General features: G+C 48.1%; 1 protein-coding gene across 3 annotated transcripts in view; it reads right to left on the bottom strand.

Annotated features, from left to right (window-relative positions):
• The window catches only part of STAG2 (STAG2 cohesin complex component), a 1493174-nt gene that overhangs the window by 82136 nt on the left and 1393689 nt on the right, over nt 1-17349 (bottom strand). For all 3 annotated transcript variants that reach the window (XM_078688751.1, XM_078688750.1, XM_078688752.1), the window contains one exon: nt 5720-5846. In XM_078688751.1, coding sequence (XP_078544877.1) covers nt 5720-5846 — 127 coding nt within the window. The remainder of the gene's footprint in view (nt 1-5719; nt 5847-17349) is intronic.

Below are 17349 nucleotides of genomic sequence, written 5' to 3'. Positions count from 1 at the left end.
AATGTTTCTTACAGATATATCGTTACCGAAGGTAAGTAACTTGTTCATCTGAAAGAAACACGTTAGATTCCTTACCTTAGACTAGATACCCCAGCAATACCAACCCCGGTGGGGGGTCTGGGAACCAAGATCACACCAGGAAGTCCTTGAAAACGGAATGGCAAAAAAAGCCATCTCTCTGGACTTGACTGTCCAGTCAGTAGCGCTTGGCAAACGTGTGCAGCGAGGCCCACGTAGCTGCCTGACAAATGTCCTGCAAGGGGACTCCCCGACCCAAGGCAGTAGAAGTCGCCGTGGCCAGAGTAGAATGGGCACGCAGCCCCACAGGAGGCTCCTTTTTAGCCAAGGAATAACAGACCTTGATGCACAAAACGACCCAGCGAGAGATGGTCCGTTTGTGCACTGCCCGACCCTTTTTAGCGCCCACGTAGCCAACAAAGAGTTGCTCGTCCACCCAGTACTCCTGTGTGCAGTTGAGGTAAAAGGAGAGCGAACATTTTGGTTCCAGACGGTGGAGCCTCTCTTCCTCTTTCGACAGGAAAGAAGGTGGGCAGAAGGTGGGCAAGGTAATGGACTGACCGATGTGAAAAGCAGTAACAACCTTGGGCAGAAAAGTAGGACGAGTCCTCAGAACAACCTTGTCCGGATGGTCTGAGAGGAAAGAAGCTTAGATGAAAGAGCCTGGAGCTCACTCACTCTTCTGGCAGAGGTGATGGCAACCAGGAAGGCAGTTTTGAGTGTCAAAAGACGAAGAGGGCAATTATGAAGTAGCTCAAAAGGAGCGTACATCAGATAAGTAAGCACAAAGTTAAAGTCCCACTGAGGCATCACAAAAGGAACAGGAGGGAACATGTGTGTGATGCCTTTCAAAAATCTATTTACAACAGGGGACTTGAAAAGAGAAGGCTGATCAGGAAACGTTAAGAAGGCTGAAATGGCAGAGAGATAGCCTTTGATAGTGCACAGAGCAGAGCCCAGCTGGACAAGAGAAAAAGAAAGAGGAGAACCTCTGAAATAGGGGAAGAAAGAGGATCCACAGCCTTTGCTGTGCACCATGCCACAAATTTGTTCCACCTGCAGGCGTATACCGTTTTTGTGGAGGGATGCCTGCCTGCCAGAATTACATCACAGACTTCAGGAGGCAAGTCAAATATCCTCAACTGTCGCTGCTCAATCTCCACGCATGTGGGTGGAGACTGGACAGATTCGGGTGGAGGACCGTATCGTGTTGCTGCGAAAGAAAGGTCCGCCTGAAGAGGCAGATGTATCGGGGGATCGACTGACATACTGAGTAGCTCGGGATACCAGTATCTTCGCGCCCAGTCCGGAGCCACAAGGATGACTTGGGCCTGGTCGCGCCTGATCTTCAGCACTCTGGGCAGAAGTGGTATAGGCGGAAAGGCGTACAACAGACCGCAACTCCACTCGCGACGAGAAGCGTCTCCGAGCGAGTGCCGCCTTGGAAATTCCAACGCGCAGAACTGATGACATTGCGCGTTCTCTTTGGTGGCGAATAGATCTAACCAAGGCTCTACCCACTGCTGAAAGAGACCTTGCGCCACATCCGAGTTCAGACACCATTCGTGATCCATAATGCACCGGCGGCAGAGTTCGTCCGCCCTGTCGTTCAGGGAACCTGCCAGGTGTTGAACCACCAAGGTGATACAGAGCCTCCTGACACTGACAAAGGGTCCACGACCCCACCCCGCCCTGTTTGTTGCAGTACCACATGGCAGTGGTGTTGTCCGTAAAAACCTGCACTACACTTCCCCAGACAGAGGGAAGGAATGCCTTCAGTGCAAATCTGATTGCCCGCAGCTTCAGAAGGTCGATATGGAGCCGGGACTCCACTGGAGACCAGAGGCCTCTGATCTCCGCCTCTCCCATGTGGCCCCCCCCCCCCATCCCAGGAGGGACGCATCTGTCACCACTGTGTGCTCCGGTTGGGGTAGGGAGAGGGATCTGCCGTTGACTCAATCGCGGTCCTTGAGCCACCACTGCAACTGTCTTGCTGTGCCCTCCGAGATCAGGACGTGGTCGGACAGGTGGCCTTGATGTTGTGCCCACTGGAACTTCAGGTCCCACTGCAGAGCCCGCATCCGCCACCTGGCGTGATGTACCAGCAGGATGCAGGAGGCCATCAGCCCTCAGGATAAAGGCCGAAAGATCGGAATCAGAGCCTGAATATCCCGAACCCGCTGCTCGTGAGGATAAACCCGAAACTGCGCCGAGTCCAGAACCGCTCTGATGAAGAGGAGCTTCTGAGAGGGGCACAGGTGGGACTTTGGCAAGTTGATGGAGAACCCCAGCGAATGCAGGAGATCGGCCGTAGTCTGGAGGTGGGAGACGACTGTCTGGGGCGAGCCCGCCTTCAACAACCAGTCGTCTTGATAGGGGAAGACTGGAACCCCTAATCTGCGCAGATGAGCTGCGACCACCGCCATCACTTTCGTGAACACCAGAGGGGCCGAAGGTGAGCACAGTAAACTGAAAGTGCTCGTGGCCTACAGTAAACTGCAGGTAGCGCCGGTGGGCCGGCAGGACGGGGATGTGGAAATATGCATCCTGCAAGTCCAACGCTACCATTCCAGTCTCCAGGGTCTAGGGCAGCCAAGACCTGAGCTAAAGTCAGCATCTTGAACTTCTTCTTGCGGAGGAAGCCGTTGACGCTCTGGAGGTCCAAGATAGGCGCAGGTCCCCTTTGCCCTTCTTGGGAACCAGAAAGTAGTGGGAATAGCAACCACGTCCTACTTCTGGCCCTCAAACGCGCTCGATGGGGCCCTTGGCCAAGAGGGCCGTAACATCCTCCTGTAGAAGCTGCAAGTGATCCCCCGACATGCGGTGGTACTGCGGTGGCATGGCTGGAGGGGTCGCCTCGAAGGGGAGGGAGTAGCACCTTCAGACGATTTGCAGCACCCACCTGTCCGAAGTGATGGTACACCAGTGGAGTAGTTAATGGCGAACCCTGCCCACTACTGGCGTAGAATGGGCCTGAAAGCTCGGACTAGGAAGGCTTTGAGGCAGATGCTGCGGGAGTGGATGTGGACTGACCGGGCCTCTGTCCCCCTGCACAGCCACGGCGGTTACCACGTCCACGACCGCATTGAGGTTGGTTCTGTGGCCTGTGGCAGGACGAACATGTGGGGGCGCTCCTTCCTTGGCCAAGAAAGGGGCAAAAAGCAGAAGTCTGCTGGCGCTGGCCCGACAGGCCCAAGGACTTGGCCGTAGCCCTGGAGTCCTTGAAACGCTCAAGCGCACGGTCTGCTTTGTCGCCAAAAAGGCGACGGCCATCGAACGGCATGTCCATCCCTTGAAAAATTGGCAGACCTCAGCCAGGCGTGGCGACGGATCACCACCGGCGTGGAAATCGCTCTCCGCCCAGCGAGTCCGTGGTATCAAGTCCACATCGGATGGAATACCGTGCCGCATCTCGCACCTCGGCAAGAGCCTGGGCGAGCCATGTCCGGGCCTCCTCCGGACACTGAGGCAGCACGTCCGCCACCGTATACCACAGAGAGTCGGTGTAACGGCCCAAAAGGCATGCGGTATTAATAGACCGCAACCCTAAACTGACGGAGGAGAACAGTTTCTTCTCAAAGTGATCTAGCCTTTTGGATTGCCGATCTGGGGGAGCGGACGGGAATGCAGTCTGGGACGTAGAGGTCTGATCACAAGGCCCTCTGGAGTGGGGTGCACGGACAGGGAGCAGGGGTCGCCCGGAGCCGGGTGGTGGCGTCGGCCACGTTCCAATCCACAAGGGACCCGGTGCTGGGCCTGGACTAAGTGCCCCTCAGAACGACGGAGAGTGCCTCATTGAACGGCAGCATAGGCTCCGAGGAGCTTACTGGCGGTTGAAGCACCTCAGTGAGGAGATTAGTCCTCATGGCCGCAGCAGGGAGCCCAAGAGCCAAGGCCTTGGCTGCTCTATGCAACACAACACCATATGTAGCACCCTCCTCCGTAGCCACAGAGGGAGAAGAGATGAAACCAGTGTCAGGCAATGTGTCAAGACCACTGGCCTCCCCCAGCTCATCTGCCCAGACCTGACTTAACTGGCACTGTTGTGCCAGAGGGTCCTCAGACCCCACCCAGTCCTCCCCTTCAGCGGTGTCCTGATAAACAGACATAAAGGGCGGAGTCGGGTCGTAGGTGAAGGCCTCACCCATCTACATCCGAGACGGTGCCGGATCCGGACCAGGGCGGAAACCGGGGACGAGGTCGTCTGAGGATGGCGCTGGGAGGGGCACCGTAGGGGTTGGCGCCAGAGGAGGAGTCGTGAGGTCGACTGGCGCTGACCGGGATCCAGGCCTGGGTCCTGAGGCGTAGGGACCGAAGTCGCAGACGGCGCAGGGCAGAAGCCGCCGGCACGCTAGGGCACCAGGAGTCGAATCGACTCAAAAGAGATAGTCAAAATAGATCAAAAAAGTTAGTCAAAAAGTGACTAAGGGTACTAGCACTTCCTGGATCTGCACTTGCTGGCGCGGAAAAAAGAAGAACTCACATCAGCGCGCGAGGGCGGCGTCTAAGTACTCCGACTACGTCATCCCGGCGAGCACGACGCCGATGACGGACGCGGAGCCGCTGACGACGCCTACCGACGCACAGGGGTACTGCTGACGAAAACTTTCCAGATCGTCTGACGCCTCGGTATATTCTAAGGTTAGGAATCTAACTAACGTGTTTCTTTCAGATATAACATGTTGCATCGCAGTGGGAAATACAGAAGCATAATTTAATTTGATTGGGGGATGGCGGACCAAAAGTAAAAAAACCTTCTAGGACTATGTATTTCGTTAACTGGTACTAGGGGAGGAAGGGGATGGAAGACAAGGGGAGAGCATGTGGGAGGGAGAGGGGAACAAGTTGTAATTGGGGAGGGGGACAGGATGAGCAGTACGGGGGGTGGTATGAAGAGCAAAGGATTTGGGAAAGCGGGAAACGGGGCAAAGAGACCGACTGCCAATGGAGACTGGCGCATTTACATACCTGCTCAGTCTTGCTGGTCTCCCGCAGCCTTTTACTCATGGCAGCATGCCGCATTGAGTTTCCAGAGGAGTGTTCAGCCCTGACAGGACCTTTTTGGGGTCATGGGAGGAGACAGAGCAAATAAAGAACTCTCTCTTGCCAGTGTCAAATAAGGACTTGGGGGTGGGTGGGGGATGGGGTGGGGGAGGGGAGGATATTTTTGGGAGCTTTTGTAATAAACAAAAAGGATTTTTTTTAAATGATCCAATTTCAAGATTTTCTGGCAAATCATGAAAATAGCAAATTTGTAGAGGGTGCGACTAAGAGACCAATGGTGGAGTAAATGGGAGTGAGCAGGTTCAAATATAGTGCCCGGTCCGAATTCTATGCTTATATCTTCGATTATCCCCATTGTAAAACTCCTTTTATTTGTGTGCATATGACCCAGTGTTTTGCTTTCTGCCAATTTCCCTCCAGCCCAGAGTTCCACTTTCACTTTACCTATTGCATAAGCAAAGAGAGCTTCTTACGATGGCAGCACTAGTGCAGTCCATTTTACTTTGATGCTATGGTTTTGCGGTGCCTCAATAAAAAGATTTAAACTATAAAATAAATGAGCCTGACATTCAAAATGAGTTTATTACAAATAAGTATGAATAAATACAGAAAGTCAAGAAAGGTACATTTTAGTCAAAGTAGCAAAAAAATGTTAACGAGCACACACTATTACTTCTATAAAATAGCTCTTTCTTACCAAGTCTATGTCCATTGTGTCAAAGTCCATTCCTTCATTAAGGTCTTCAATCCGCCCCTCTGATGACATCATAACATCTTCAACTATTGGCTCCTCGTCATCTTCCATCAACCCAGCACCACGTCGACTAAAAAAAATAATTCAACAAACTTTTATTAACTATGACTTTCAATTAATACGTAATATTCTAAGAAATATTTGTAGTATTGGTCACTAACAATATTTTCGAGCTGCAAAGCTATTGTTTTGTACTTTCCTATCTTATGTACACTTAAAAAATATAGCCAACAGAAAGGATGCTTTAAAAAAAGCACAGGAGAGAAGTAAGAGTACTAAAGTCAAATAACTTTATTTGGTTGTTTAAACTATTGAAGTATACAGAGATAAAAAATTCATCAACTTACAGTCTAAAACAAAAGAAGAAGTTTCAAAAGGCTACATTTAAAATATTTAGTAAAAAGTGGTCGAAATAAAAACAGATTAAAAGGCATAAAGGGCCAGCTTCAGTATAACAACCTCCCAGCTAAAGAGCCACGCCACATACAAAGATATTAAAAAGAAGCTTATATGCAGTACACAGTACATTGATTCTATTAGGCAACATATCACAAACAAGAGAGATTATTTTCTCAATGTGGCCCAGGGTAAAAGCTTCTGGCGAATAATGCAGAAGGAAAGTAAAAAGAGACTAACTGCAAAGACTAGTGGCCCTGATGTGGATGTGTCAGTTTTTGAAATTCTATAAGCTATCTGATATTGCCTGGCTCCAAGATTTAAGAAGATCGGTCTTATCCACCTACTGCGTGTCAGGGGTATTTAGGGCAAAATAAAAATACATTTTCTTCGGAAGGCAGAGCATGAAAAAATGTACATAGCCAAAAAATTAAACATCAGAAGAAAATGTTGCCTTGTGTAGTGCCAATTCTGATTAATGAATAGCCCTTGCGGAGATTCCATATCTGAAAGATTCCCTGATGGCAAACAGCAGCAAAACATTTCTGGATTCTATGTTGAGTCACTAGTGCAAAGTGGCAGTGCTCTATTTCAGATGCAAATATACAAGCCTCAACAGGAAGTGAAGAGATTCATATTAGGTGCAACAGGCATTAATGATGTTCGAAAGACCTGAGGAGTGTAAGAAAAACAAGATTCGAAAGTCTAATCATATTTGTCAAGGAGATTTAACATTCCCTCTAAAAGACAGAACAATAGACTTCTCTATGAACCCACTTCCCAATCCCGGCAACGGAGCTTGAAAAATGTTCACCACTAAAGCTCAGTTTCAGGCTCTTAAGCGATATTTACGCTATTTTTAACCTTCCTTAAAAAGCGCTGACGGAGTTTACTTACAAGGCTCCTAGCGATTTTTTTTAACTCACCACTAATTTTGTTTTGTTCACATTTTATGCCACAAATGTACTTTGAATAGAATTTACCTCTGTGTTACTGCCGGGCGTGTTCCCCGTTCCACCACTGATTTTTCAGCTTGTTGTGGAGGGATAGATCGCCTCGACAGGAAGTGGGAGTTTCCACTTGCGGTTTGCACGGAGGTTAGCAGTCCAGCTGCTCACCTCCTCCTGCATATAAATCCCTGGCCTGCTTCAGCTTGTGGATTATTTGGGACACCAGAACGCTGAGGGCAAGCTTTGATTACTAAAGCTCAGTTTCAGGCTCTTAAGCAATATTTACCCTATTTTTAACCTTCCTTAAAAAGCGCCAACGGAGTTTACTTACAAGGCCCCTAGCGATTTTTTAAACTCACCACTAATTTTGTTTTGTTCACATTTTATGCCACAAATGTACTTTGAATAGAATTTACCTTTGTGCTACTGCCGGGCGTGTTCCCCGTTCCACCACTGATTTTTCAGCTTGTTGTGGAGGGATAGATCGCCTCAACAGGAAGTGGGAGTTTCCACTTGCGGTTTGCACGGAGGTTAGCAGTCCAGCTGCTCACCTCCTCCTGCATATAAACCTGATGCCCCCATTGACGCGCAGCGGGCTCGCCCAAGCTAAGCCCGTCTGCGCCTGGATCGGGCCCATGGCCCCCCCTCCTGGTCCGACATACACCCTAGCCATAGGTCCCCCAGTGCGATACTCTTCCTCTCAGCTAAGGGAACTTAACACTCAGGTAGCCTCACAGCAGTGTAGGCCGCTGCCCCTTGTAACCTGCCTCTCTTCTGCTTCTGTACCATGCCCCTTTTGCACGTTCAAACTCCCGACCCCCCTCCCGGCCACCTACGGTGCCGCTCATACCCCCAGGCCCCCTTACCGTGCGGCGTTGATCAATGCAAGATCCCTTCCCAATCATAATCTGGAAATCATGGAGCTTATCACCTCCCAAGACCTTGATATCCTCTTTATCACAGAAACCTGGGGCGATGCCGCCTCCGGTCCGGAGTTTTGTGCAGCCACCCCGGACGGTTTCTGTGTGATAAGGCATGACAGACCCTCAGGCAAAGGGGGTGGGCTAGCGATTATTCACAAGGCCCTATATCACACAAAAATTGAGCCCACTCGAATTTCAAAATAACCCATTAGATGCCAGTGTTAGGGACAAAAATATCAACGAAGCTCAGGCAGGAAGCATACAAATAGATGAGATAAATGCCACACCAGTACAAGGATTGGTCAATGCATTGGGTGTGTTGGGGCAATTAGTGCTCTACGGAAAAGAAGAATGTGCCACACCCCATGATTTGGGAATACATGAAGGTAGTGAATACCCAAAGGAGCATAATAAGGAGTTTAAGATCATAAGCTGGAATGTTGCTGGATTACAGCAAAGGGTCTCCGATCCTGAATGGTTAAAGGTTATTTCCGAAAAGGATATAATACTATTCCAGGAAACTTGGGCGACAACAGCGGTGCATATAGAGGGTTTCCACTGCTATTGTATCAATGCCAGAAAGCCTGTCTTTGGCCGCCCAATTGGAGGTCTACTGACAGGGTTTAAGATAAGCATAGGAGGATCTATAAAATTGATTCATTCAAATAATCCAAATATCCAAATAATTGAGTATACTCGAAGGGTACCATACTATCTTATTAACTTTTATAATAACGATTTTAGCTCTACTCCGAATAGGAATTTTATTGAACTTTTCGGAGAACTATCTAAAATAGAGGAAAAGCTCCATTATCAAATAAGCACCAGGACAATATTGGCAGGAGATTTTAATGCCAAGTTTATAACATCAAAAACGAACAATGTACAAATAGATAGGGCATACAAACGGGGCAAAGAACTAGAATGCTTCCTTAATGAACACATCCTAATAGATATAATGGATGTTGACAAAAAGGAGCCACTTATCTATATTCCAACCTTTAGAGGAAGAGATTCTTCTAGTACAGTGGATTATATTTTCATGTCCTCTGACCTAATAGATAGAGTTAATAAGGTTGGCATCCTTGAAACTGCCTTTGGGGACCATAACGCTTTAGAGGTCAACATTGGCTTAGGCCCCACGAATGCCCTTGTTCGATCCCTGGGGGCAAGGGATATTACGGTTTCAACTAACAAATTGAGGTTAAAATGGCGGGGGGTAAATAGTAAACAAGTAACGGACACTATCACAAGCAACCATGGTCCGTTACTTGAATCATGTTCTCTGGATGATGGGAACTATTGCAGAATAGTAAAAGACTTTTCTAAACTCTGCATTACTATTAAATCCCTCTTAAGTGTCCCTATCAAACAAACCGCCCCTGAGCCAAGGTGGTTCGATCGTCACTGCTCGGCAGCAAATAAAGCTCTTCGTAGAGCTTTAAACTGTAAACCGAGAAGTAAAACAGATGTGAGGACCGCTAGACTAAATTATAAAACAGCTACAAGCTCAAGGAAGGCTGCTCTACTAACTGAGCAATGGGAGGCACTAACAACTGCTGCCACCCTGGGGAGCAGCACCACCTTTTGGCCTGCCGTTAAAAAGATGCGGGATATGGGTAAGCAATTAACCCCGACCAGTTGTACCATAGCAAGTGAGCAATGGGAATTGCATTTTTCTAAAATATATGCCAGCCCTGGCGTGGTTTTAGAGGATTATACCCCAGGAACAGTGGAATCCCTAGAAATCACTGTGGGGGAAGTCATCGTGGCCATAAATCAGAGCCTTGGAAACAAGGCACCCGGGCCCGACGGCTTCCCAATAGACATAATTAAGCACAACCCAGAACTCTGGGGAAATATTTTTGTCAACCTTTTTAATAGTCTACCGTTTGCCCCAATACCCGTAACTTGGTCCACGAGCATAATAGTGCCTATTTATAAAAAGGGCGAAAGATCTGAGCCCGCAAATTATAGGCCTATTTCGCTCTTGGACAATACTTTAAAGATCCTGGGTAGGGTACTCTATAATAGAGTTAATGACTGGGCTGAGGAAATGGGGGTACTTGACCGTTGCCAAATGGGTTTTAGACGCAAGGTGGGAACCATCGAACAATGTTTAAATTTAAACCTTTTAATTAGCAAATATAATATTGCTAAGGCGTCTCCCATTTACTTGGCGTTTATGGACTTATCGTCCGCATTTGACCTGGTAAACAGGTCGAAATTGTGGTCGATTCTATTGTCGTATGGCCTGGACCCCCCCCTGGTACACTTCCTTGCCTATTTACACAAAGATACAAAGGCACAAGTACGGATTGACATGGAGGGTACACTCTCTGGTCCAATTAATGTAGAGAGGGGGGTGAGACAGGGGTGCGTTTTAGCACCCCTACTATTTATTATCTACATAAATGGCCTGAGAGACTCCTTAAAAAAGGCTACCCAAGATGTCCCTAAAATTAAAGGTCAGCAACTACCGTGCCTTTTATACGCGGATGACGCTGTGCTTATGGGATTAACACCCAACGCCCTACGGGCACTAGTCAGGGATTTTGCATCATATATGGGGAATTTGGATTTAAAAGTAAATTTTAAAAAATCATTCATCATGTCCTGTGGGCCGGGTGCTAAGCAATTAAATTCTATCACGATAGGAGCTGACAAGCTGCTCCTAACTAAAACATTCCCATATTTAGGTATGGTCTTTGCTGCGAACGGCCTGTGGAGTGGGCATATTGCCCACGCCACAGGCAAGTTTTCAAAGGCCATAAACTCTATTTTATCTCTCCCCAAACCGAGGAAAGTTGGAGCAACTAAAGCAATTTTAAAGATTTATAGGCTCCAATGCATCCCAGTGGCAACTTATGGTGCCGAAATTTGGGGGTCGGTAAAAACCCCCTCAATACAAAGAGAAGAAAATCGGCTCTGTAGGAAGCTACTGGGGGCTCCGATTTCATCGTCAGGGTTTATCTGTCACTCGGAGCTGAATGCACCCTATATTAGTGACTTTATTGCAGCCAGGCCTGCATTATTTTGGCTAGCTATCTGGGTAAACGAATATGCTAGCCTAACACATGACATTTTGAGGGAATGTCTGGTTTGTGATAAATGGAATAAGATCCCATGGTTCCGTGGCATACAAGAGAGTCTGTCTAGTATAGACAGGGGCAACCTCTTTGAAAACCCATCTTGTATACAGAGGGCAGACAAAAAAGTAGTCCAACTTGAACTGTATGCCAGTTACAGGGAAAAAAGATTGTCAGAAGAGATAAAGAAACAAACTGTTGTGTCCTATATTAACAATGGTCTATTAACCCAGCAGCTTCCGTTGTATTTGACTCTACCAATGTGCTACTGGGAAAGATCTCTATTGTTCAGACTGAAAGCAGGAACGGTAAAATTTTTACTTTGTTTTCCTCTGGGACACACTGTAGTTGACAAGACTCCGTGTCCCTGTGACGGAACCAGCAAACAAAATGATGTACATTTCTTCTTCATGTGTAAGTTTTATATGAAATACATTAAATGGTTTTTAGCACCATATTTTAAAAAATGTAGACCCATTTCCCTGAACCAGTCTTATTTGATGCTCTTAAGACTGGAGGATGATGAACTCATATTTCGGACAAGCTGTTTTTTAAAGGTTATTTTTAATGTACGTAGAAGTATGGAATACCCATGAATTATTAATGTCTATTGTTTCTTTCTTGCACTTTTGAAATGCGTGACGTAGTAAATGCACTAATAATGTACCTTATAGTGTCTATTGCACCTATTGTAACTGTAATTGTAAATGCCAATTGTTTTAAAGTGTGCTTTTATGGATTTTTGAAATCCGAATAAAGATTTTTGAATTGAATTGAGCCCATTTGTCGCCCTGAATGTGAGGCCATTTCCTATTCCATCGCCCTCAATAACAACCAAGTGTTTAAAGGCACTCTCCTATATCGCCCCCGGGCTCCCGTAAATGTTTCCTCTCATCCTTGGATGAACTTTCTGAACACTCAGTGGGTCCCTCGGACTACACTATACTAGGAGACTTCAATTTTAACCTAGAAGCTTCTAGTGACAAGGACACCATCCAGATTACCACTGATTTACAAGCAGTGGGCTTACATCAGCTAGTCTCAGGTCCCACTCATTTAGCAGGCCATACTCTAGATGGGCTGTTCACAAATAATCCAGATATCAAGCTGCTTACGGTTTTTCCTGTGGTATGGTCAGACCATGCTGCAGTCATTTTCACTATGAAAGCCCGCAACCCTAATCCACCCCAATTTAGAGCCCACTCCCCTAAGAGCATCCGAGCATGGAAAAACTTAAGATACCTCATGTCTTTCCCAGACCCTCACTACCTCTCTTTATGAAGCCTCTACCAATCCCAGCATAGCATCTGACATGTACCAGGATTGGATCCTGGACGCTGTCAATATGGTAGCTCCGATTAAAGCCATTTTTCCCAACCGCATCACTCCATCTGCGCAATGGTTCTCGGAGGACCTCAGACTCCAGAGGCAGTACAGTAGGAATCTCGAGCGACACTGGTGCAAACAGTATAACCCACAGGATAGATAAACCTACAAAGACGCTTTAGCTTTGTATAAGCGCTCTATCGTTTTGCATAAAAGCTCCTATTTTCAATCCCAAATTGAGTCGGCCCAGAACTCCGCAAAAAAGCTTTTCCAAGTTGTCAACACTCTTGCTAACCCCCCGACCTGTCCTACTATTGAGGCTTCCCAAGACCTTTGTAACTCTGTAGCCACATTCTTCGCCACCAACATCACGAACATTTACTCAGCCTTCGCTGCCCAGAACCACCCGGAGGGTCTCAACCTCTACCCTTCGCCTGAACCTCCCCGACCTGCCTTCTCTTACTTCCTTACAGTTTCGGCGGAACAGATCAGCAAACTTATCACCTCCATTAGGTCAGGTTCTCCTCTAGATCCGTGCCCTCCCTACATTCTTAAGCTTATACCTGAGGTTATCAGGCCTCCCCTCACGGATATCTGTAACTCCATCTTTTCAACCGGTTCATACCCGGACATTTGGAAGAAGGCAGTCATTAAACCACTGTTAAAAAACCCTCCCTTGACCCATCCGATTCTTCAAACTACAGACCCATAGCTTGTCTCCCCTTTCCTTCCAAAATATTTGAAACTCTGATGAACCAGCAGCTCTCTGAGTTCATCAATCAACATCAGCTTTTAGATGACACCCAATTTGGGTTTAGGAAGGGCCATGGGACTGAATCTGCCCTAATAAAAGCCTCGGATGAGATCAGGGCAATTTTAGACCAAGTGGGGGGTGGGAGGGGCGGCGGTCCGCATTCTGTTGGATCTATCCGCTGCCTTTGACACGGTCGATCACTCCATTCTGATCGACCGTGTCACAACCTTGGGAATCAACCAGCGGGCAAAGGACTTGCTCACCTCGTTCCTCGCTAACCGCACGCAATCAGTGAAGTTGGGCACATACTACTCACCCACCTTCGCCCTGCCGTGTGGGGTGCCCCAGGGATCCTCGCTGAGTCCGACCCTATTTAATATATATGTGTCGGACTTGGCGAGGGTCATTAAGGAACATGGGCTCAGCCTAACCACCTATGCAGACGACACCCAATTGGTGGTAGCTGCGCATAAGGATGGCTTAGCCGTTGCATCAAGGTTCCAGGAGGGGATGTTAGCCATCGGCTCCTGGATGTCGAGCAATTGCTTAAAACTTAATTGCGACAAGACCGAGGTCATGACCTTTGGCAATCTGTCTCCGAGATGGTCCTCCATTTGGTGGCCCAGCGAAATCGTCCCCCACCAGTCCCAGTGACTAAGGTCAGAAACCTCGGGGTCATGTTCGATGATAGATTGTCATTTAAATACCATGTGAACACTGTAGTTTCAGCATCCTTCCACATGTTAAGGAAAATCAAGAAGCTACTTCCTTATCTCCCTGCATCGGCAGGAAAAACTCTGATCACCACTCTCATCTTCTCTAAGATGGACAACGGTAATGCCTTCTTCCTCAATGCACAAGAACAGGTCCTCAACAAACTTCAATCAATCCAGAATGCGGCAGCCAGAGTTCTTCATGGCATCCCTAAACGCCACTCCACCACGGCGGCCATACGGCAATTGCATTGGCTACGGGTCAGAAGCCGCGTCAAATTCAAGGCGCTTTGTATTGCCTACAAGGCAATCCACAACGTAGGACCGCGGTTCCTGAGGAACGCTTTCCACATCTATGCTCCCAATAGAAACTTACATTCATCCGTCTCCTTTTTTCTCCTTGTCCCACGCACCAGAACTTCCACCTGGGTAGACCGACGTTTTCTAGTAGCTACTCCCAAACTATGGAACTCGCTTCCTATTACCATTAGATCCAGCTCCACCCTGATCAGCTTCCGCAAATTGCTCAAGACTTGGTTATTCGATCAATGATTTTCCTAGCGTGCACTGTCCCTCTAGAATCACATGCGCTGAGACACCTCAGGGTATTTGCGCCCAATACAAATCACTAAAACAAACAAACAAACACGTCACTGGCACCAAGGGACACTAAGAGATGTGACTTACCAGATGAACAAGTTACTTACCTTCGGTAACGATATATTTATTTATTTATTGATATATTTATTTATTTATTTATGAGACTTATAAAAGTGCGAACAAATGCCCAAGGGCGTATCGGCGCTATGGACGTGGCAGAAAAGAGGGGAAGAAAGTTATTGATTAAACAGCCATGTCTTTATTTTTCTCCTGAAGATGGTTAAGGTAGGGCATGATCTGATGTCAATGTCTAAGGAGTTCCAGAGTTTGGCGGTTGACACAATGAATCGACGATCGCCCCCAGGAGGTTGTTTTATTTCGTGGCACTGCCATTAGGAAAGCGTTCGTAGAACGCAAAGATCTGTTGGGAGCATAGAATGCAAGGGAGTTGAGGAGAAAGCGGGGTCCTTGTTTGCAAGAGGCGTTATAAGCAATACAAAGGGCCTTGAACTTTATTCGGTTTTTGACCGTGAGCCAATGATAGCCTTTGATGACTTGGGCAATGGATTTAAACTTTGGGGTGCCCGAAAGCATTCTTGCCGCTGCATTCTGCACAGACTGCAACTTATTGATGATTTTATGCTGTGCATTGGCCAGGAGTCCATTGCAGGAATCAAGCCAGAATGCTGGTGCTGCAGCGAAAAAAAATCCAGAACTTCGAAAGAAGACTAGCAAAGGGGCATAGAATCCGCAGGATCCAAGGTGTCGACAAGAAGTCCGAGCTAGCCCCAGCTAAACAACTTGAACAGCGTAAAACACTGTTGGACCTGCTTCTGTAAGTTATGAAGGCAGCAGGATACTGACCCCTGCCCAGCAAGGGCCGATATGAAACAAAAACTCACCCAGTAAAGAGACTGGCATGAAAAGGGAGTACAGCACCTCGCAAGAAGTGGAACTGAACCTATGGGCCCAAAAGACTGGTAAGAGGTATGGTGGCAAGAACGCGTACCACCCCCGCATGTACCACAGAGGAAAAGTACTGCTGAGTCCCTCGCCAGCCAGACATGTGTGAGAGCTTTGAAAGGATGCCCATACACAACCAGAAGGACGCTCATACACGGCCAGAGGGTGCCCGTAGTACCATAACAGAAGAGCACCAGGAAGCAAGACAGCAGGAACAGCTGAGTTGCACACTATAGCAAAAAGGCAACGGGCCACAAACACCAGAGAAGAGCTGGTGATGTAAGAGGACAGGGCCAAGACCAAGGCAGGAAGCCCGCACAAGCCATTAGGAAGATCATGGCGCAAAAACAGCCTCAAGAGAATGCCGAAACCCGGCCAAAACCAGGGACTAGGGTACGCTCAAAAGCACCCACATTTATACAGAAAGTGGAACTAGTCCAGGCTATAAGCAGCGGCTGCCTCCCGTTAGGAGAGAGTAGTCCCCTCACAGGACAATTAGAAGAAAAGACGAGCTTAACAAGGGAGTACACAGGACCAACTCATGGGTCCTAGATGCCAGGAAGAGCTGAGTTCAAGGAGAACTGGCTCCATGAGTTCGCCACATTAAGAATGCCAGCAGAACATAGAAATCCCAGCGTGGAAGCAGCTGGGATGTGGAGAAAGATGCTGGGGGAAAAGCCAAAAGGCCATTACAATCGTATAACAGAGAGGCCCACAGCAACTCCTTACCGGCGAGAACAACCCAGAAGGGGCTGGCGTCAAAGAACAGAGCATGTGACAAAAAGTATGATGCCAGGCCATGCAAGGTAGATACTACACAGTATAGACCTAGACCAGGAGTGGAAGCACCACAGACAACAGAGCGATGCAACCCTGCGGGACGCAGTAAAGGGGTATATGAATCCCAGAGGGATACCCATAATGAAAACTCCACAGGAGCGAACAAGGGCAAATGCAGACACCTGCCACCAGCCAATACCCCACATAGGGCAAGGGTCAACCCCTGGCAAGAAGGGGGGTCCTCTTGGCAAACAGTCAGAGGACTGAAACAAAAACAATCAGCCATACGGCTATACAGAACATACAGAGACACCAACCTGTCTCTGATAAAACCCGGGCCGTTAAGGAAGACCCGCAACTAAGAAGAAAGTCAGTCAGTGACACAGCAGAATTACAGTAGCCCTGACAGAAGCCTGGAAATCGCCAAGTCCGCATGGGACCCAAAAAGGTCTATACAGTTAAACGGCATGTCTTGGAGGCTCTCCCGAATATTATCAGGGAATCAGCTGTCACGCACCCAGGCATGGCGGCGCAAAGCCACAGACCGTGCAAGAGCACGGCCCACAGAGTCTGTGGTATCCAGGGAGGAGCGGATTGAAAAATGTGGCATCTCCTTTCCGTGAAGGACAAGACGGAGAAGCTCTGAGTGCAATTCCTCCAGAAAGGAAGGAAGAAGGTTAGTCACGGAGTCCCACAGTACAGAGGACGCTCATGCAAACACACATGTAGTGTTTAAAGCGTGGCTGGCCGCGCTAAAAGAAGCAAATAGCTGTCTTTCACATGCATCCAGCCACCTGGATTCCCGGGTGGGAGGAAACAAGGGCAAAGTGGAGGAGTCCTGTAACCCAGAAGCCGCCTGAATTACCGGGCCCTGAGCAGTAGGGTGGAGGGACAGGCAAAGTGGATCCCCTGGGCGGGACGGTGCCTACCAGCAATGGCCCGATCAACCGGGGCTCCGGAAGAGGGCCATGCGCAACGCAGGGCTTCTAATAAAGCACCCCCAAAGAGTAGCAAGGGCTCCACGGTAATGGGCTCAAGATGAAGCAGATCCATTAAGGGATCGAGAATGAGGGGTACCA

This window comes from Lissotriton helveticus, chromosome 4_1 (genome assembly GCF_964261635.1).
Source record: "Lissotriton helveticus chromosome 4_1, aLisHel1.1, whole genome shotgun sequence".
Classification (NCBI taxonomy): Eukaryota; Metazoa; Chordata; class Amphibia; order Caudata; family Salamandridae; genus Lissotriton; species Lissotriton helveticus.
This window is presented reverse-complemented; position numbering and strand designations above follow the sequence as displayed.